Here is a 21,893-nt window from a genome sequence, read left to right on the forward strand (position 1 = left end):
GAAGAAAGGGCACACTGCTCACAGTGTTAGCACATATGATTAAAGATACAACAAGACAAGAAGCAGTTTCTCAGAAGAGTTTTAAAAACCACTTATTTAGAAAAACCAACGCTTCCAAATCACTGAACAAAATAAACAGCCCATAGGGAACACTTGATCTTATTACAATCTGAACTACGAGCCACTCAGATGCCATAGCCCAGAATATTCAGATGTCCTGGATACCTTCCAAAATTTATGTCTCCGTCAATCTCTAGATGGTGGTTTTAAAATGGTTGAGATTTTTCTTTTTACTTCACTTTTTTTTCTTGTTTTAAAATACTTTTTCGTTTGCTTTCATTGGTTTTTCTTATGAATCTTTAAGAGACCTGCAATGTATAATACATGAAAATAATTATTTCCTAAACTAATTTCTTGTCGCTTATTGAATGGAAATATGAGCATACATTTATCCCAATAATAACAATACTGTGGTTGGTTTCTTCAGAGCAGATTCATGCATTACCAGATGAAAGCGAAGGTATAACAACTGTTTTCTATGATTTCTGAAGCATCAGCACCTTTTGGTGATGAAATCACCAAAACCTTTCTTCTAGTTTTATTCATCTGTCTGTTTCCTTGGTTTTAATGAGGGCTCTGCTTTTTCAGTGTACCTGGTTACAGTAGGTTTTACAGTCATGCTTTAGCCTCACGGGCAACTGAATTAATTTTAGCAAAGTGCCACAACAGAACAGCAACAATGTTTTTTGAGGTGAGCAGTACACCAGATTCCTAGAAGGGTGAATTTTTAATAAACACTGCTTTGCCACATGTATCAGTTTTCTCAACTGTCTATAAACCAAGCTTACCTGAGCAAATCTCTCTCACACATACATATGATCTGTCTAAAGTAAGGGACCACACTGACATACATCAAACAAAGGTGAAAAACCATTGCACATATAGGTAATTTTAATCCATTCCATTTTTAAATACCACAATAAATTTAATTTTCACAATAAATTAAATAGCCATATTCAGTTTACAAAATAGAATTACTTAGTGTGAAACCAGTATTTACAAACATTGTACACTATGTACACCAAGTTTAGCTTTGTCGACACACAAGTATAGAAGAAAAAATTATTTGACCTTTTCTTGACACATGATTGACATGCTACAAGTGACACTATGGTCCATACAATAAAACAATAGTGCAAACTCACCACAGGAACTCTAAAACAATGTTGTTTGTATGAGATAAGAGATTAATTTAAAACAATAAGAAAATAGTACTATTCACTCTCATTGTAAAAATTCAGCACTGTGTTTAAAGTGTCAGTACTCCTTTAGCAATACACATACCAAATATAGCTTCAGGATTATGCTTTCTCACAGCTTTAAAGACTTTTGACAAGAATTTTTATGGCAAAAACTAATGTTCTGCTTTGATCAATAAGTATGTCACATAAACACTTCACTAAGCGAGAGGAACACTGGCCCTTTAAACAGTGTCTGACTTTGTTTCCCTAAATACCTCCTTTCCCTTTATCATTATATCTTAAAAGATGCAACTATATTGACAGTAAATTTATGTTAGTTTACTACTCTGTAGAAAAAATCGATCCCACCGTATATTTGGTCACACACTGCATTATGTACACGTATGCATGAAAAAAGTTACTTTGCTAGCCATATCTATGAAAAGTGCATATCTCAGCAGAGACATCCTGCTGCATGCCTCAGGTGCAACAGAAAGTGTTGTATGAAGTTTAGTTTAGGGCCAGTTAAATGTCCTCCCTGTGATCTGGTAAAATTTTTGATTAAAAGGATGGAAGAACTTGCGCAATTTGGTAATGACAGAGGTATCCACCTCTGGATGGATGCGTCCCTTGCTACCCGCCAGGCACTTGTTAAAGACAATGTTAAATCGCAAGCAGTAAAACCCTCTGGTGGCATTGAAGTATAAATTGTACTGACTTATCCTCGGGGGAAGATTTAGGAACTTCTCAACCAGCTGGAGTTCTGGCAATGGTTCTGTGATGAGCCGGTCTCCGTCCACGATGTGAAACTGCTCGATTGGGAAGTATTTTAACCACCTCTCCAGATGTTTTGTGTAGATGCTGGTTCTCACTGCCTTGTACTTAGTGTTCACTTCGCAGGTATTAGGATCAATAGCCAGCTTCTCAAATTTGTAGTAAGTTTTGTTCTTTCTTTCCTTGCCTTCCAGCACCTGAGTGTAATCAGAAATAGCTCTTGTGGTAGGTTCCCTGACAATGATCAATAATTTGATAGATGAGTTCATTTTGTAAATCCTTTCAGGTACTTCCTCGGTGATGAAATACGCGGGGCTTTTCTCAATTGTTATTTGATGAGGGTAAGAAAAAGGCATTTTTTTCCGGTACCACTCAATCCCCTTGGCATAGTTTTCATCATTGTCAAAGAAGTGAATCTCTTGAGAAGCTTTGACCACTGCAGGGTGAAGGTTCAGCATCTCCAGTAGTGCTCGGGTGCCTCCTTTCCGCACCCCAATGATAATGGCCTTGGGAAGTTGCTGAACCAAATTGTGCAGTCGAATTTGTTCCTTAGTGGCATTGCCCTTTCGAAATTCATGGAGCAGGCCTCGCTTGAACTGCAGGGCTCGCAACGGGATTTCGTCCTGCCCACGGGGTCCAAAACGGCCATCGATGGGGCAGAGGGGCTGCAGTCTGCAAGTAAAATAAGAGGTACTTGTAAAAAGAAGATATCTCTCAAGATAAGTTTTATGTATAAGGGAATCATGGTTTTGGGAGTATTTTCAAATGTAATGTGATGTGCCTATCTCAACTTTCATTTTATTCTGCCAGTGGTTAAAAATCTGCAATTTTTAAATTATTTAATCTGGGTTTTTTTTTTGCTCTGATTTAGCTGGGAAATTCCTTACTTGACCTGTCTGCCCTTTGCCACCATAGGAACTATGATTACTGTTCTTGGGTCTTCTTGAACCTTGTCTACTCTTCCACATTTCTAATTATTTTGTGATGGGTTTGGCAGTTTTTAAAGCATTCTAAGATGAATTATATCTGGACATTTTGATCTGAAAATCCAGTTCATTTAACTAATCTCTTTCCCACACTTTTCTTATTCTAGCCTGAAGTTTTTCCTATGCTTTCCATTGTGTTGATCCAGAGATGGCTTTTTTAGTGAACAAGAGGAAAAGGGATGAAAACCAGCTTTCTAAGCATCACCTTTCAATATTTCTCCTCCTTTTTACAATACACCCAATGTTTCTCTGCCAATCAGAGCCAGAAAGTCCAAGGTTCTGATTCAGATAAGATTAGCAAGGTAAAAAAAGAATAGCAAGAAGAGATTTTAAAAATGCATTTATTGCATTGTTACCTCAACAATTTTCCTATAATCACTTTTGTATCCTCCCACTGAACCTTATTTTTTGTTTTATTATTTATTCTTTTGTAACTGCATTTTTGTACTATTCTTTCATATTCAGGTACGATTATTTCCCTTCTTTTCCACTTTCTAGTTCTTCATTCTGTATCTGATACCACTGGTTCAGCAGTGGTTCAGTAAGAGAAATGTTAAAACTTTACTTCTACAGAACCTTCAATAAACTCTCATCTCCACTCTCAAATCAGTACTTTGGACATTATACAGGCCAATATTTCACTGAAAATTAAATTGGTGTGTACAGAGAGCTTCCAAGATCTTACAAAAAATATTATTACTAATTTTTTTTGAGCCATGGTGTCCAAAATTAAGGATATGTAAGAACAAAGGTTGCCTAGGCAATTTTAATGTGAGCTTGCTGTGCACATATATTATGATACAGTTCTTAAATTACACAGCCACACGCTATTATTTTTCACGGGACCTCTGCCTTAGCCAGTATACCAGATGGGAAATGCTCATTAATAGCTGTTTACGTATTCAGTATTTATTCTAGTTTCTCAGCATGTGGTCTCTCACTCATTTACTATATATTATTCAAACCCTGCTTTCAGGCCATAATTATTTCTTTGCGGGTTTTCCATCCATCACTGCTTGTTGGAGTCTCTAATTTGACAGTGATTCTAGGACAATGGATGGTTGGGACAAAGTAAGTTTGATCCCCCTGGCTGACCTGTTAGCTGTTTCCTTGATTATCCAGATACTGAGAGATATTGCCTGTCCAGACAGAGCTGAAGAAACAATCCATTGCTGGGCTCACAAGCTCTAGCTAAGTCCTGCAGACTAATTAGAAAGTGTGATGAAAAGTGAGTTCCTGTTATCTTTTTTCTCAAATTTCTAGCTTCTTCTTTCCCTTTGCTCTGCCATCTACTGAAAATCCTGACTTAGTGGCAAAGACTGAGTCATTGAAATGCTGATACAAAAATGCCCATATTGGGAGGAAGAAAAAAATAAAAGGAAGAAATGTCTTAACAATGCTACAATTTGGTCAGACTGTGGTGTGACTGGTGGGAGTCTTAAGGCATCACCAAGGTGGCAGTTAAAAGCATAAGAAACAGAAGCTGCAATTGTTGTCTCTATTCTCTTCCCTCTCCTTCTGTGTGTTTGTTATTTGTTTTCAAGCAAAGAGGTTTCCACAACAGCAGTTACAGACCCATCTCAACTAATTTTATCTCTTGCTCAAAAAGACAGCTAGCACTGTCTTCAGTGTAACACAACAGCTTGTCAAACAGGGTGGTTTCCTTTGAAAATAAGTAAATACTCAAGACATCCTTTAGCCTAAGGGAAAGGATTGAATGTTGTTAGAAGTCCTTCCTCATCCTTTACATTTCGGGTATTTTTTTTTTACTCTTTCCCCCTGATTCTACTCTCTCTAAACAATAAAAAAGTAACTTTTAAAAGATCTTGACAGTGGTGAGTAAAGGGCAGATCCTCATAGTTTAATCCAAGATGTAACTATTTACCCTTATGTGGCAACATGCTAATATTCTTGATTGCCTGAGTCAATTTCCCATTAAATAACAGTTCTTTGCTAAGAAAGAGTGTATGCAGTCACTGTATCACTGAGTCGCTCTTACCAAACAGGCAGTTGCTCAAGTTGCTACATTAAAACTCCTCAATTATTCTTGAAAAATCCTGCCATAAAACAATTCATCTGTAGGAACTGTATTTCTGAACAGTTTCAAAACAGCTGAAGTAGGTCTGGGCAATCTTAATGAGCTGTCTCACCTGACCCAGGATACTCGCTCATTCTTCCAACGGAGGTGTCACAGCAGCAAAAGATTACAAGTCTGGTTTCATCAGGAATAGTTTGTAGCATGGAAATCAGGTGTGGAGGCTCCTGGTACTGCCAATCAGGGAGTCAGGTAACTCAAAGACCAATTCAGATATTCTCAAAATCACCACAGAATGTATTTGAGCTTCCACATGTGAAGCAGATCCTCGCACTCAGGAGCTGAAGGAAGGTGGCCTCCCCTGGAGGGCAGTGCTCATCTTATCAGATTTTATGACTCAATGAATCAGATAAACTAGTGGTAATTTCCCTTTGGGCCCAAGGAAACTCAAGACACTGCCACTGGAGAGCCTAATCTGAGGCTATTAAACATGAGCCATCCCCAGGTCTCTTGTTCAAATTAGATCAGCATAAATTAAGCATAAATGAATCTGGATTTCTTCCTGAACAATTAGCTATTCCAAAGTCTGTTGAAGCTACTCAGCATCCTTGTACTGAGAGATTCAACAAAGATGAAGCAGAAGAATTTTCTAGTTAATTCATCTGGTCTTTCTAGTGCTTCTTTCTCTCTCTATTTTATAACAAGTCCATACATAGGACTGCTTTTTAGCAGTGTGGTATGCTTCACACTGGGCAAAGCAAGAGAACAAGCCTGAATTTTACAGCCATTGGGAGCACTATGTATGAAACCAGCAGAATTCATTGTTGCAGGAGGTCAGCGAGTCAAATACTATGGTGAGATAATTTTATAGCCATCAGTAAATTCTATAGATGTGCAAACATAGATAATAGGAGAAGGTTAATTAGATTTCATGTCTCCAAGCATAAAATATATTTTTGCAGGGTCCAGTAAGATTTTCTGCTTCCATTTACAGAATTACATTAGTCTCAGTAAAATTTCTACTTCTGAAGTCAGAGATGATTTGACCACCAGGGGAAAGAATATAAAAGTTCCAGGGCTTAATATGCAGTTCATTGCGTCCTAGCTGAGTACATGGTTTCCTTCTTTTGGAGTGCATTTGAGGAGCTGAGGAAGGCACCCAGTCACCCCCAATGGATCCCACTCTTACCTAGCAATGGACAGTAGGTAGTTATGTTTTCACATTCTAAGCACTGTATAGTCACATTGTGTGACAATTTTGAAACCAACTAATATGTTGCATCATTTAAAAGAAGGACAAGTATATAGTATTAACACTTGCAAACTGTCTACTGACTTCTGGAAATTCTGTAAGGGTCCTTTTTTTCATTCATTCTTTTGAAGCAGCTTTCTTTTAATTTCTTTGTTGTGTTTTGGGTTTGGTGGGGGTTTGTTTGTTTGTTTAATTATGCGTGCCTTTGTGTAGCACCTACCACAGCAATCCCAGGCCATTTCAAAGCTGACAGGAACAGCAGTGTCAGAGCAGGTAGCACTACTGTTGCACTGTCAAAAACCAGTCAAAATTCAGCCTGGTCAGAAGTGCCAAACACTCTTTGATTTTCTCTGCTGTGTTTTCAACTACTCTCCAGGAAATCATTTGCAGAGAAAACCCACTTATTTAGCACATTCAGCTACAGAAAATACCAGCTAATTAACATAGTTGAAATTCTCAAACCCTGAAGCAGTCTTTCAAATGAAATGGAATTCAAAACTTGACGAGCTGCTCTGCAGGCTCATACTTAATTTTAACTACCACTGTAGCACATTAATTGCTTGCTCACAAATTTAGAAAAGGAGATGTATAAATACATCATCATAACTGTTTTGCTGAAACTAGAGGTCAAGACATAGATGTACACAGGCAAAATGAGCTGCCGTAATGACATTTTTACTGGATGCTGGTTTATTTCTTCTCTGAAAACCAGTGTCAGTGTGTGCAGAATACAAATGGACAGACAGAAAAACTTTGACGGGGATGACTGCGACTATTTTCCCACTCTCTTCTCCGAAGGGTAGGAATAAATAATGAAAACCACGATTAAAATAGCCAGACTTTCTCTCTTCCTATATGAGTAGACTGAAAAAAAAAAAAAAAAAAAAGGCAAACCGAAAAACAAAGAATGAAGGAAATCAGACCCTTGAAGCAAAAACTCAGACAATCTTAGCCCATTCTAAATAAGAGAGCATCTACTTAATTACTTACCTATCCAAACTCCCAACTCTGGCAACTAGATATAGGAGACTTCCAATAGCAAGGCTGCCTAGCACAAAGAGCTTCTGTCTCAGCAACGCCTGCTGTTTGAATAGCATGGCCCTCCATCAATCTTCAGGACTTCTTCAGTCTGTCGAGACAAGAGCACATAAAACACTCATCAGAAAGTAATATGCAGCGTAATGTTTAATCAGGTGTTGCAGCTGATTAAGCTTCACTTGCAAAATCTTTGCAAAACTGCAAAGTAGTTAACTTCTTTTTTTTTTTTTTTGCTACTGTTTTTCAGTCCCAAATGGCAATGTATCTGGGGTAGGATGATAATTCTGGAAGTGACAGTTAGCTACATCACCATTACTAGGGTTGTCAGATAGCCACAATGTAGGTCTTGACTGTAGAATCTCATATTGTAATAGGATATCTTGTTAGGTAAATATGTTTAGATTTTAAGCCTTTCGCAATCAGATAGAGTTAGATTTCAACAGAGGTTTAAATGCCCTGGTGTCAAGTAAGGCTCCACTAACCAGGAGTTAGGCTTGCAGGTCCTGTGTACAGTTTATGGAGGCATGTTTACTCTGTCTCTATGATTATTAGAGTGTCTGCTGGAGAAAATTCTAAAAAAGGTGTCCTGGTCCATGCCAGCAAGTCAATTATAACAGATCTAAGAAGCAGGTAGCTGGGGTGGACACAATAATGGTTTTTCAGCATCAGTGTATTCTATCAACTGTGTCTGTGCTGGACATCAGTCTGGTCTGTTCTGTGGAGAACCACTTCAGCTCCTCACCTGCATGACACCAGCCTTGACTGTTACCTTAAGACCTTCTGGGATGCAAGCTGTTACCCTTTAAACAAACATGCCTACATCTCCAGTTTTTAGCAATACCAAAGCACACATTTAAATTTCTTTTCCTGATGTGTTCCAGAGATCATCTTAACGCTATAGTTGAGGATTTCTTAAAATACTATAGTTATGAGGCAGTCAGGACCAAAAAGAATGACTTCATGCCAAGAGGATTTAACCAGGAGGTTCCTAGGCAACATAGAAAAAAGTGCTGAGTAAAACTGTCTTTAGTTTGGCCTTTCCTCAAACATTCCATTTGTGTTCTTGACTGCAGATCTCTTTAGGAGACTCAGACCTGGATTCCTAATATATTCTTACATGAACTGAGGAGAAAGATAATCTCCTCCTTTCAGAGCACAGTCAAAGATGACATGGTTCTTCATTCTGTTCCAATTCTGAGTTTTCTTTAAGATATACAAGAGAATTAAGTTCCAATCTTTTCACTGGCTCAGGAGTGATAAAGCCATACCATCTACCTACCCACCTAAAAGATCCATCACGAAATGGATCCTCTTGATACAAAAATCATAAATATAAACTGTAGTTACTTGAAATACTAATCCAAAGTCTTAATCCCTCTGTCAGGGAATGTTTACTGTATTATGGAGTAGTTTGAACAGAAACAATTTTTTCCACTTTTGGGCTGGACTTTCGAACATTATTTTGAACAATTTTGCCGTCAAATTTCTTAAGTTTTACTACAGCAAAGCTTCTTTTGCAGCACATTTTCTTCTTTTCCAGGCTTAGGATTTACACAAAGCAAGACTGGGATGGATTTTTATAAACATGAAATTATATACAATTGTGGGTGAGAGTGTGAGATTTGACTGGCCCCTGCTAAATATACCCTGAAAACATTTCTTTGTCCTGCCCGTGCTGTTAAGTTTTTGTCGCAAAAAGCTCTCTTAAGAATCTGGGATACAGACAGGGAGATAATACAAGCTGGAAACCATTCTCAGCACTCATGTAGCCTCCCTGCCTCAGTGCTGGCTGGGTTTAAAGGCGAAGGTGCAGGTTATTCCAAACTGGTTTTCTTCAAGCGTGGTTGAACAGCCATTCTGAAGCACATTTATTTTACTGCTATAAAGAAAGCTGCCTAATTTCAGCCCACCATCTCTTGATAAAAGAGCCGTGCAATGCTGAAGTCTGAGTCTCACTGAAACACTTCTGGTGCAATAACAGTAACTCCTTATACAGCCAAGTCACAGCTCAGGATTACCTATCATGCAGGATAACTAACCATACAGAATATATTGCTTTTTATGTAGAAAAAAAGCAACTCTATAATAAGAATTCTTAAATAAGATCTTTACTGCAACAAGAATAATATAAAACACAGAGTAAAAGGAGTTTGCAATGTAAATACAGAGACAGAAGAACTATTACCATCCTTTAAAAAATAAATGAGGAGCAGAGGTACAGAGAGATTAAATGATTTGCTCAAGGTCACAGAGAAAACTTATAGCACCAGTGAGATTCAGTCTGAAATAATTCCTTTCTAGTGCTTTAACTACATGGTAAACTTTTGTCTTTTGTAATATACCTTTTTTCCATGAAAATCATGTATAAATGAGGAATCCTATACATTGAGCCAGGCAGAAAATACATAGCCAGAGCTGACCTATTAAAAAAAATGCACAGATGGTACACCTCTGTGTCGATATGTTACTGCTAATTTCTCATTTAACTATTTAATTTAAAAAGATAAAAGAGAAGGACATGAAGAAGAGGATAAATTTTCATAGGTACCGGGTTTTAAATCTTTCAGTACTGCTCCCTCTGAAAGAAAGTTTCACTTCAGTGCTACAACAGTTGGTTCTGAATTTTGTCTCTCAGAAAACATATACATATGCAGCCCTCTATATATTTAACTAAAGTGCATTTCATGTGTTCTCCTTTATACAGGCCCTTGGACCTCACTTCAATCCTGGCTGCAAGCCTTTCTAAGGCTGTGAAGGTCGTCAGGCCACAACAAAATCAAATTAATGACAAGATGTTTCCTGAAATAGATTACACAGGGCCTCATGACCTCAATATTAGTGTTTGAAATAAGAGCCAATACAAAAAACAACCAACCAACCAAACCACAAAACAAGCACAAACAAAACAAATCAAGCAAATCAGCCACAAAAAAAAGCCTGAACCCAAACCAGTTCCAGTTTTATGTTTGCACGTATCTAAGTGCAGAAAACCTTTCCACAGAATGACAAGTATTAAGCACACACTAGAAATGTAAGGATGACATTATTTATTTGTTTGTTTCATTTTTGTTTTCACTTTTAGCATCTAATTTAAAGGCTATGAAAGGTGTTTTATTCCAGAGAGGTGGTCTCAATAAAACTTACCCTAGATGCTATTTTTTTCCTGGAAAAAACATAGAAAAATAATATCTTGACTCTAGAAAAGGCTACACCTTGCAATGGATGTACTGAGACAGCTCTTTGTGCCAGAGGAGAGGACTGAAAAAACGTTTCTATTTAAGACACAGAGTTAATACAACCAGAATGTGATTAAGGTGAAGGTCCCTAAGGCGAAAATGTTGCTGGAGACTAACATGGCAACACTTAAATAAAATGGAAAGAATAAATGAAAAGGAAAGAATTAAAATTCTGGGACGTATTATCAGGTGCACAAAGTTTTCTGTAAGGAACTCATACTTTTAAACTTTACAAGAAGCTGGAAGGCAAGATAAAATGTAATCCAAAGTGACAAGATTTTTAGCAGTTATTTGAGGTAAATAAGGGCGTTTTTAAAAATTTTTCTCTCTTTTTGGGACAAGAGCTGGGCTGTTATAAAAGCTGCTGAGCAGGGGGAGGAGAGTGGGGAGAAAGCTGCAGGCAGAAATTCCCCACTATCTGAATTCTGAATGTGGAACCTCCTACCCAAAAAAATGACTGCACAGTGTTGTACAGTTTCAGTGGACTTACATTAGAAATATCTGTCTTGGAAAATTGAGTTAAATATACATAAAAGAAAGCTCTTTCCTGGCTATCTGAGAGTCATAATGTACAAAGAGCAGCACAAATTACTGAATGCATGATTTCTAGAAATACATGCAACATCAGATGTATTTTAAAATGTGATTTGCAAATTATGTGTAAATTAAAAATAAAATGTGCTTTATGATTTCAGATTTACATCTGATCAGAATTGTTAGACTTGACATGGTACAGTTCAACAGAGAAACATGGGAAAGTAGCTTTACTAGTGTACTGATGTGAGTGCCGCATTCAAGCCCTTTCCCTACATTCCTGTTTTGCTGGTTAGAGGACTAGAGTTATTGAGTGAATTGCCAAGAGAAGACAGTACAGCTATGTAGAACTCTGATGATCATGTCTACTGAAAAATAGATTAACTGTTCCTGACAAGATGAAGGGATCATGGATAAACACAGATAGTGGGTGTGCTGGACAAATAATGTAATTTTTTGTGAACTGTTGTAAAAGTTATATTTTTGTTCAAAGTCAAATGAGTAGGAGAAAACAGAAAAAGAAGCATACTAATAATGATGGCATTACTGATAAAAATATTAATTGTGCAGAAGCACAGAAAGAGAATCTGCTGCTATAATCAGTTATTCCAATTAAACAGACAATGAAACAAGAAGATCCTCAGGAACTTGTCTACAAATGATCAAAGGGAAATTTTTGGACACATGGAGCAGAGATGAGAAGATGCTATAGATAAATGAATAGCATGTGGTTGATTATGGATGGAAGTATAAGAAACAGCAACAACATCCTTTCTTTCGGGAAACAGGCCGAAGAGATACAGTCCTGGTAGAGTCAAGTGATTAATCAAAATGAAGTACAAACCAAAGGCAAATACACACAAAGGAGGCTGGAAAAATAATAAATAGGAGGTGGTTTTTATTAGAATTTATTGCTTAGTGTGTTTCTTTTTTTTTTATTTTTTTCACACCAGCAGGGGTCATCTGTTGACCAACAAATATTTGTTGTCATATACTGCAGAAAGATCCTCGAGTTTACATGAGATTTAAATACAGTGATAGGATACAAGTCGGGGAAGTTATCACTGGGCATGTTTGCATTATGTCTCTTGAATGTTAGCTACAGTTTCTTCCGTTTCTCATTGTCATTAAAAGTCATACAAATCAAGCACCCAGACTCTTCCTGGGGTATGAAATCTCATGGTGTTTGGGAAAGGAGGGAATTTATGCCTCAAATTGTGTGCGTTCCCATCAGCCCATGATCTTAGTCATGGTCTGCCTGGAATAGCCAGTCATGTTACTGCTCCTTCTTCTCATCCAGGTACTCCCCACTCCCTATTTTCTGTCTCACTGCTGAGGAAGGGCTGAGCTAGTGGCAAGGAAAAGATACAGTGCTGCTGTATTTTTTCCCCAGTAGCCTGCACTTCAGTGGCTTCCTTAATTGCAACAGAACTATTGCACCACGTGAACAGTATTAAAGAACTAGAATGATCATGATAAAGCAGAACATGATTTTTCATTAGAGAGGGGATATTTCATTCCTAATATTATCGAAGAGTCTAAGAAAAGACAAAAATCTTCCCTTTTTTGACACAGTAAAATGAAATGGATAATGAGAATTGAAAGACTTGAAAATACCATCTTTTTAGGGAATGATAAAGTGCTGACCTTGCAGAAAAGGTACTTTGATTTTTTTTTAAAAAAATTCCTTAATGGTTCATATTTCAATAAAAAAAAGAAATCTAATTCTAATGAGTAATTACAGCTTTCAATTTTTCCTGTATAGTATAAATCTGAGATGGGATGAAATAAAATTCATGCACACTTGCTCAACTCAGGTTTCAAAGGAAGAAAAGAAGGAAATATAACATGGAAGAAGTTCACAGATTCATGTAAGTGTCCCTGAGTATAAGACCTGTCTTTTTCTCCTCATGACTCATATTGACTGGAAGAGTGGAGAAGAAAATGTCGGCAAAGCAGATGGAAAAAAAAATAATGCAGATAAACTCCAACATAAAAATTTCCTATAGTGTTATGCCACAGCTGTGACAATAACTTAAAAATACCTTTTTTTTTTGGCCCACTATTGCAGAGTTTTGAGATTTAGGACTGTCTTTAAACTGCCTTGAAGCCAGTTGTTTGTGTAAAAGAGCGGTAAAAGCCTTTCTCCAGAAAAGCTGCTAGACTCTGTGGCCACCCACAAAATCAGCATCTGTATGTGGATACTAGATAAGAAAACATATGTTCATTTCTCAGAAGTCAGCACACTATCAGTGCTGAAAGAGTATTTGTGACTCATAATCCCCCATTGGGGCTGGGTGGTATAGCCAGATATCTGTGTTCTCTGAGTCTATGGAGTGGTAATGACTATTTATTTAATCCACTGCCCACAGGACATTTCACTCCAGACGCATGGAAGACTCATCTACCCATAATTGTGCTATCTCTAGGAAGCTGCTGTGTCAAGTGACAACAGTACAGAATGCCATAACCAGCTCTTTATCACATTCCTTTCTCAGCTTGACCTTTTTTTTTTTTTTTTTTTTTTTTTTTTCTTCTCACTGAAAGACATTGAGAGCAATATGGTGTTGGGAAGAGAGAAACAACTCAAAAGCTTGCTACTGACTTTTGTGGCGCCCTGTGCCAAACAGATCTGCTGCCAGATTGTCAGAGCAGCGAGGAATCTCAGGCGCTTTGATGCCCCTGAGGTCTCAGGCACATCTGCTTAGGAAAAGCTGCCTTATTGCATCTGAGCCGGCGGGGCAGGCGGCCCCGTTCTGCTGAATGACGACCGGGTTGTCGTGATCCGTGCTTAGCTACAGTGCTCCAGGAACATTTCCAAGCACATAGATCTTAATAGGACTTCATTAGTTCAAAATACAGATGCCTGTCTCCTTGCCAGCATCCTGAGTATATTACCCTGCACTGCTCTTCATAGAGCATGAGATTAATCTGATAGGGTTGGCCCTTTTCTGCGGATTAATGGTAGTTCCCCAGCTACTTCCCTCCTTTACTTCTGAAATAATCACCTTCCTGAAATAATCACTTTCCTGAAACGATCACCTTCCTTGTCTGATCCATTTCTCAGGAATGGTGGAGCTGATGACACTAAGATAGAAAACTTGTGGAAATGCAGTTATGGCTATAGAGAGATTATAATGGATATTAATTTCACATTCTTTAAAAGAAAATACCAGCCTTGTTTCTTCAAGCTGGCACTAAAACAACTGCAACCAAAAATAGCAATATATGAGAAAAAGAAAGTTGAGGAAAAAATTCAGTGATGTGGAGATGGAAAGCAATGACTGTAAAAGTCAAAAGAGAAATCATAAACGGAGGCCAATAGTAGCTTCATTTTAGGAATAAGCAGTTTGCTTTTCAGCTCTGGGAAAGATTTAGAAAAGAAGGTTATGAATCCTCTGAGAAAAAGGTAAGCAGCTAGATATCCAGAGTTTTCTTATTTTGTCCTTCATTTAGGGTCCAGTCTTAGTCATGAAGAGTTTCACTGCATTGAGTAGGATAAGAAGGCAGAGAGGAATTGCTTAATATGATTAAGTGTGAAATAAAATTACCTTTTTTCACCTACTAGTAATTTTAGAATGTTCTTTTCCACTACCTAGAATCATGTCAACAGACTATCACTCGTTTTTATTCTCTTGGAAAAACTACCCTTTCCTAAGTAATATCACATTTGAAATAAGACATATGAATGGCTGTTTGAAGGTGCCTTAATTAATTGAAACTGACAAATTTAAATTAAATTTCTCTCAGATATAAAGCAAAATCCATGTGGCCTTCTGCAGTTTCTTGCAGCTCTGTTTTTTGGTGAAGAAAAATAGCAAAACTGAACTAAATTCAGAACATTCCTAGGAGTCAGAAGAATTGATGGGTAAACTAACAGCAAAAACTTAACTGAGCTGCAAACATATTTTGATGGTACACTGCATTTACAGTAAATCCATCTTAGTAGATTTTTGCTCCTGGCTTTTACCCTCAACTGAGAAAAAAAAATCATTGTATGAGAGCAACTCCCATCCCTCTATGCAGCTCTCTCTTGCCCTACATATCTTTATAAAGTACAGTTACTCATCTCTTTTCTCTTATCCAGACTCATATTCTGAACTATCCCATTGCTGATGGATAGACATCACATTGTCTAATATGGAGCACCTATATTTGTTCTGGTCTGTAGCATCTCTGTCTTTTACTTGGACTCTTAATGTGAAACATGATCAACTCAGACTGCTCTCTGTAATCTCATATGCAGGCTAAATTTCATAGCTTCTTTATCATAAATGTCCCAAAGATTGAGTCTATTACACATCTGTATATATCTAAGATTTTTCCAGGTGTTCCCTTCACCATTTTATTCCAACTACTGCGGTGGTCTTTTCTCTGCCCTTGAACAACGTAACTGTGTTTCATTCATATCCATTCTGAACACTGCTGCAAAGAACGTTCTTCCCCTCCAGCTCTCTGGATACACCACTTCTGTCTATGCATACTTTTACCACCTTCCCATTTTCTCTGTCATATCTTTCTATGTGTTTCTGTGTCTGGATATCCCATGGGGTAAAGCTGGGGTTTCTTCTGGGAGAACAGGGAGAAATGGAATTTAAAAACTTGACCCCAGAGACCATTAAGTTATTTTTCAAAATACAAAGTCTCAGTGTTTCCCCTGTAAGTCCTGACCACAACACTTCCCTTAGAAGTGCTGCCAATTTTAATGTGGAAATCTAAGTGAGCACATTAATGACAGTTTAGACAAGAACTTGTTAGGGTGCCTCAGTGAGAGAGGCAGACTTATTAACAGCTTTCTCTGAAAATAGAAGAGCTGGAATTTTCTGCCGCGCACGTGTTCAAAGGGCCAATATTACACTGCAGTATTGACCTGAGTGACAGATCACAGCCCCCATCTGGGCAGAAAAGAAAGAGGAAACAAGAAGACACAGCTGTTACAGTGTGTTACAGCGCTGCCCAGTGCTGGAGAGCTCCCCATAAACGAGCTCTCTGGTCACTATGCAGTCCTTTGTTCTGGCACAGCCCATTCACTCCTCAAGAGAGGAACCCCTTGGGCAGCCTGAGCTGTAGATTGGGTCTCTGCTCACTCTCTTACATGTACTCAGACTGGCAAATATGCCTGCTTCATGGTTTTAAGTTCTGAAAAAGAAGAACATAAAGTTCTGAAACATCCTTGCATATACTTTACTGGTAGTTCTTGAAGTCAAGCAAATGCCAGAAGAGAGGTGTGTGCTTCTGATCTTCCCTGACACTCACACCTCGAAAATTATTGAAGGGCTGCTCCTCTGCTGGCATGAGATGCCTTCTCACTGTCTCTTTCTGAGCAACATCTTAGAGAATACTTTTCAGCATACTATTCATGATCCTTATACTGATTTCATGCTAATGCAGCTTGATTGTCTTTGTGAACTTAATCTGACTCGAGCTTCACGGAATAGGGACGATCCAATCCTTTCTTTGTGGGCGTTTGTGACTTAGTATCACTTTCTTAGAGATGTATTTTTTAAAATTAATTTAATTTTTTTCCCCTGACCCATCACAACCACATGGACTGTCCATATTTTTGGATACAGACATATTTTGCTTGCATGTTAAAATATGCTAGAAATGCTGCCACTAGAAGAGGCTGTCACTTGTTTGCCACACAGTTGCTGGTGAATCAGTGAAAGAGACAGAAGGCATGGATCTAACTAGATGGAAAACTCATGTAGTTTATGCAGGAACTTGGAATAACTGGCCTATGCAGTTCACATTTGTAATGGTAATTAGTCAAGGTATCTCTGGTTTGGCTTTGCTCCTGATGCTCATTTACAGAACCTACAACCTGATACCTTTTGGGATCAACAGATGGCTGCATTAACTGAACCCCGACTTTTAAGTCCGAATATGGAAAATTGTAAAATAAACTGCACAATTCAAAAATATCTTGATTGGGAGACAATTAGCCCCAGAATATCTCAGCATTTTGTTTGCTTAGCTGTGAAACATACAAAACACTCCCTCATGATCTAAACTCCCTCCTTGTATTTAAAGCAACTGCCATATAAGTATACAATAAAGTTAAACTAGTCCATGAAAACACAGTTCTTTAAGGGTCCTGCTTACAAATTGTATAGCTATCAAGAGTGAGTGACATCTTATGAATGTCTCAACAGATGGAAGAGTTGATCTAATAATGAAGAAAACAATACTCACAAATAATTTATTTATCATTTGATGGGGAAAAAGAAGAGTGAATAATTTATTTGGTCAATATTATTCAATCATCAATAGAACTGGTAGAATAATTTATAAATTTACTTATGAATAATTTATTCATCAATTGATGGCAGGAGGAAATTAATGAAGTAAACAATATTCACATAACACTCAACAGGCTCTCAGAGTCAGGCAGGACAGGTAGGGAGGAACTATGGATCCTTTTTGTCAGGATCAGAGCACAGGGGATCACCAAAGGGCAGCTGCCCCTCACTCACTTCTGAAGCTTGCTGACAGTAGTGACATCCTTTCTCATTTACCTAGCCAGGACAACAGATCTGCAGAGGTGCCCTGAGAGCATTGTGTGGTTTCCTTACGTGTTTGGTCATGGTGGGAAGCCACATGGAAATTCCTGCTCTGGTGCCACCAGCTTCTGCTGTGACGGCTCAGGCCAGACACTGCCTGCCCTGACATATGGCAGCAGGGGCTGGGGCCCTCTCAGCCTCCCAGCAGCTTGAAACTTGTCATGCAGCTGAGAAATGTGCTGGGCTCTGCCTGTGTGCTCCAAGTAAGAAACACAGGGTTTCCCTCAGGAAGCCACGGGACACTGTCTTCTGTTTTTAGTTAAAAAATTAGAACTCCAAGGAACTTTATAGAGGAAAAAAATACTGGTTGTGTAACTGAATTGTGCTGTGCCAGAAAATATGTTACAAATTGCCGATATGCAGTTGAAAACAACCCTTTTGCCCTCCATGTCTCTTCAGAATGCTACTTCACATGACTGCTTCCATCAAAATCATTTCAAGGCAAATGTTATCTGAATGTAATTTTTAGATTTCTTCGACTTAAAAACATCCTTCCGAGGTGGTTGTGGGTGGGGAAGGTTTTGTTCTATGTAATTCATCCAGAAACACTCCACTGCCTTCTGATAGCATTCACTAGTTTGCTCTGAGTTTGCTCTGCTGCCGTTGAATGAATCCCTAAGAAATCCAGTCTGAACATTAACCAAAAGCCACAACAGAATAATTTTAATACAAATCACCTGGAAATGGCTTTTTGTGTTATAATTTCGCATTGCAATAGCTGTCATAAAAATATAAATATAAAGTAGACATAAGGATGTGAGTAGAAGGCTTTTTTCTGTTCTCAATGTACTAAGTTTAATGGCAGATATATGTGCAGTTTGGGATGAGAACAGATGCCCTTTATGAATAGACTAAGTGGAGGAATCAGCTGGTTTATGTTCTCTACTCAACTCTCACCAGGATTTTTCTACTCTGCTCCTTTGTTAGCTATAAACTGTAAGCACTGAAAATCAAAAAATGAGGGAAAGTTTATGAATTATACACAGTCACAGAGTTTATTAGTGCTCCATGCTAATTCTCTTGGGAGACACTAGAGGAAAAGCTTTGAGCAATTTCCAAATTTTCAAATGTATTCTCTATGTCTTTATCTCATTCAGTTTTTGATATGGTGCATAAATTATTTATTGGAACTACCATTATTTTGTTAGCTTGTGTTGTCCTCTGGCACCATATCTGCAGAATAATATTCATTTTGCATGTGCAATGACTAAACTTAAAAGAAATCAGTTCATTCTTCCTCTATTCAGCTCTCATTCTGCAAAATTAAGTGAGAAGGACTGAGATGCAAACAAAACTTCATTATGACCTTGAATCCTAATTACTGTTTTCATCCTGCCATTTCACAAGAGGTTGCAAATAAAGGTAATTTAAGAAATATTTCTGTTTTCTTCTCTATGTGTCTCTCTTTGTGTCTCACTGTCTCTCTCTCATGGAAGAAGGAATAGGAAATAAATTCTTCAACATCATAGGTTCAACATTAGAGCTTAGTGAATTATGTGCTTTGCTGGTTAATTTCAGAGGAAGATTTTCGAAAATATATTTTAAGTCTGTTACCTTCAAGTTAATTTCTGAGGCTGTCTCATAACTTCCCAGCTGCAATAACAACTGCATGGAACACCTTCCTTACTTCTCCTTATCATGTGTAAAACAGAGCTAGTCTTTTTCCACACCCAAATGTACAATATATTCTTAAGCAAATGTTTGTTTTGAAAGACTTCCTCCTTTGTTATTCCCATAACACACTTAGGTTATTTCCTGCCATCTCTCACCCTGCTCTGCTGATATATTTACCAGGTAGCAGGCTACCAGGAAGATTTCCATTTAACAATTTATATAGGTAGCTTTGCATGCAAAAGAATGTGATAATGCACTGGAGCCAGATCACAGCTTAGCCTGGTGGAAAATTTTATCTTCACTGTTTGGTACAAGAGCAGACTCAATTACAGTAGCGTAAAATAATTTTACCTCTGCTGGAAAGCACCAGTGCAGTGTGTCCCTTTCCTGCCCCTCCTCAGGACTCCTTGACTGAAGCCCTCTTGCAAAATAGGAAGATGTTCTAGCTGGAGTGGGCTCATGGTCATTTCTGTCCAGCAGTGGTTCACCTTATGTAAAGAAGAGCTAGTGGTATCTGGTCAATAGTCCCAGCCTGTGAGGTGGTAACCATACTGAACAGCTGGCTGGGAGACACTGATGGAGCTGCCTGTGCTTCTGGGCAGGGGCACATCCCCACCTGAGGCCCTTGCCAGGATGGAGGATGGATGGCAGTGCTACGACTCCTTCCCCCGTGCTGACAGCCACTCAGGCAAACAATTTGCCTCCTCACATCTCTGCAACAGGCACGGGCCTCATTTTCTGCAAATACAAGATCACAGCCTAAAATAAGGAAACAATATTACAGTATTACCTAACTCTATTTTGCTAATATCAGCTATGGATTAATTCACTGATGTCTTTCAAATTTCTGCCCTATCTGCAGGGTCACTTTAATCCTTCAGTCTTTGAGGATGCTTCTCTCACGACTCTATGAACATTCCTGCTACTAACTAACCACCTCATTTGTTACTAACCATATTTGTGGGGTTTGTGTGCATTAATATACTAATGTCCTGTATTACTTTCTTGAGCAATTCTCATTCTTGAGAATGGCAGGCACTTTTCTGTGTTTGATTAAATCTAATGTATTTAGTAGTTCTGTGGTACAGATCATAGCTAAGAAACCAAGCAGGTGTGATGATGTCAGTGTCCATGTATTATCAACAGAATCAGACCTCTTGACAGCACACAATGAGATAAAGCATCTCTTACCTCCAAGTTAATGGTCCAAATGCTGTCTATTTAATAGCTGCCTAACAGACTGTACTTGTAGATGTCATTAGGTTGTATTAAGTGAGGTAAGGAAGGCCCTAAATTCTGTTTTATAAAACACATCTATGTAATAGGTAAATAAAGGTACCATGGAGTTGAAGTTTAATATATACAGAGAACCTTGCTTCCCATTTTGTCCTTCCTCTTTGTTTTTGTAGTATTTTATTTTATTTTTTGGCTCTGACAGGTGCTCTTTCAATGCCCTCACCAGCTTAGCCTACCTGCAGAAAACAGGCCAAAGCAGTATCAGAAACAAAAGACTAAAAAAATTTATCAAACTACCAGAGAAACCATTCCCATGGTCCTGCTGTGACTCCTGGAACAAGCCATGTAGGCAAGTACAGGTGTCCTGCTGATTCCCTGCTATGGGATGTCTGCTCCATGCTGCTCTCTGCCTCTCCCCAGTTTCCTGTTCATAGGAAGCCTGTCCTATGAGATGGTGTGAGACTCTTGCCCACACTCCTGGGCCACCAGGCACAAGCCATACAGCTGGTAAGACCCAGTGAGCAGCTGCTCCTCTGCACCTACCCACCTTGAGATCCCTAGGGGCTCCTTGTGCTATTTATATCTGGAGGTCATGGATTTCTGCATGGACCCTTAGGCTAGTACTACATAAAAGCTAGTGCTAAGATTCATTCTGCCTGATTTACCCCAAAAGGTGCCATTCCACAGCTGTTTACACAGTGCCCAGCTTCAGGCTTTATTCACACTGCTGTGTGAAGAACAGGGCTGACTAAAGAGATACCAGCACTCCACGTACATTCACACTCCTTATCCTAAATACTCACAGCTCTAGCAAGGGTTTGTTGGAGAAACCAGATGTATGAATGTGTTTGCACCCTTTGATGCACCAGACAAAACAAAAAAGGAAAAAGAATCTCTTTTATCTCTAGGAATGTAGGAATGCTAACAGTTTTTGTCCATCTCTGAAAATAACAAATACTTGCTTTGAAGTTAAGTCTGTATGCTGAATATTAATGAAATATTAAAAAAATCACTAGCATTTAGTCTGCAGTATAAATGTAAAAGAAAGAAAAATTAAGCCATCCCTCCAGTCGTCTCTAGTTATTGAGAAATGGCTCTACACAGGGCTGAGCATCCTGCTCCTTCCAAAGTCACTGAAGGGACCAGCCCTGGCACAGGGAGCCTGTGCAAATGTTATATCTGTTATTGCAGCCTCTGTAAAGATATAAATGTTACACAACAAGAACAGCTGCTGGGCTTATCCCTTGAACAAACAGAAGATAATGCAATTGAGTTTGCTTTCAGCCAAGGAAGGTCTGGCTTAATGCTTTAGATAGAAATGTGGTTCACATATGTGACACCAGTTTAACACCTGGAATTCTAGAGCAGGCTCTAGCCACTGTCT

General features: G+C 38.5%; 1 protein-coding gene across 2 annotated transcripts in view; it reads right to left on the reverse strand.

Moving 5' to 3' along the window:
* Positions 1-524: 524 nt before the first annotated feature.
* Positions 525-21,893, reverse strand: part of HS3ST5 (heparan sulfate-glucosamine 3-sulfotransferase 5) — a 93,141-nt gene continuing 71,772 nt past the window's right edge. For both annotated transcript variants that reach the window (XM_066315280.1, XM_066315279.1), the window contains exons 2-3: positions 7,279-7,417; positions 525-2,687 (exon numbers count right to left, since the gene is read on the reverse strand). In XM_066315280.1, coding sequence (XP_066171377.1) covers positions 1,757-2,687; positions 7,279-7,385 — 1,038 coding nt within the window. In that variant the 5' untranslated portion in view covers positions 7,386-7,417 and the 3' untranslated portion in view covers positions 525-1,756. The remainder of the gene's footprint in view (positions 2,688-7,278; positions 7,418-21,893) is intronic.

Source organism: Sylvia atricapilla, chromosome 3 (assembly GCF_009819655.1).
Source record: "Sylvia atricapilla isolate bSylAtr1 chromosome 3, bSylAtr1.pri, whole genome shotgun sequence".
Lineage (NCBI taxonomy): Eukaryota > Metazoa > Chordata > Aves > Passeriformes > Sylviidae > Sylvia > Sylvia atricapilla.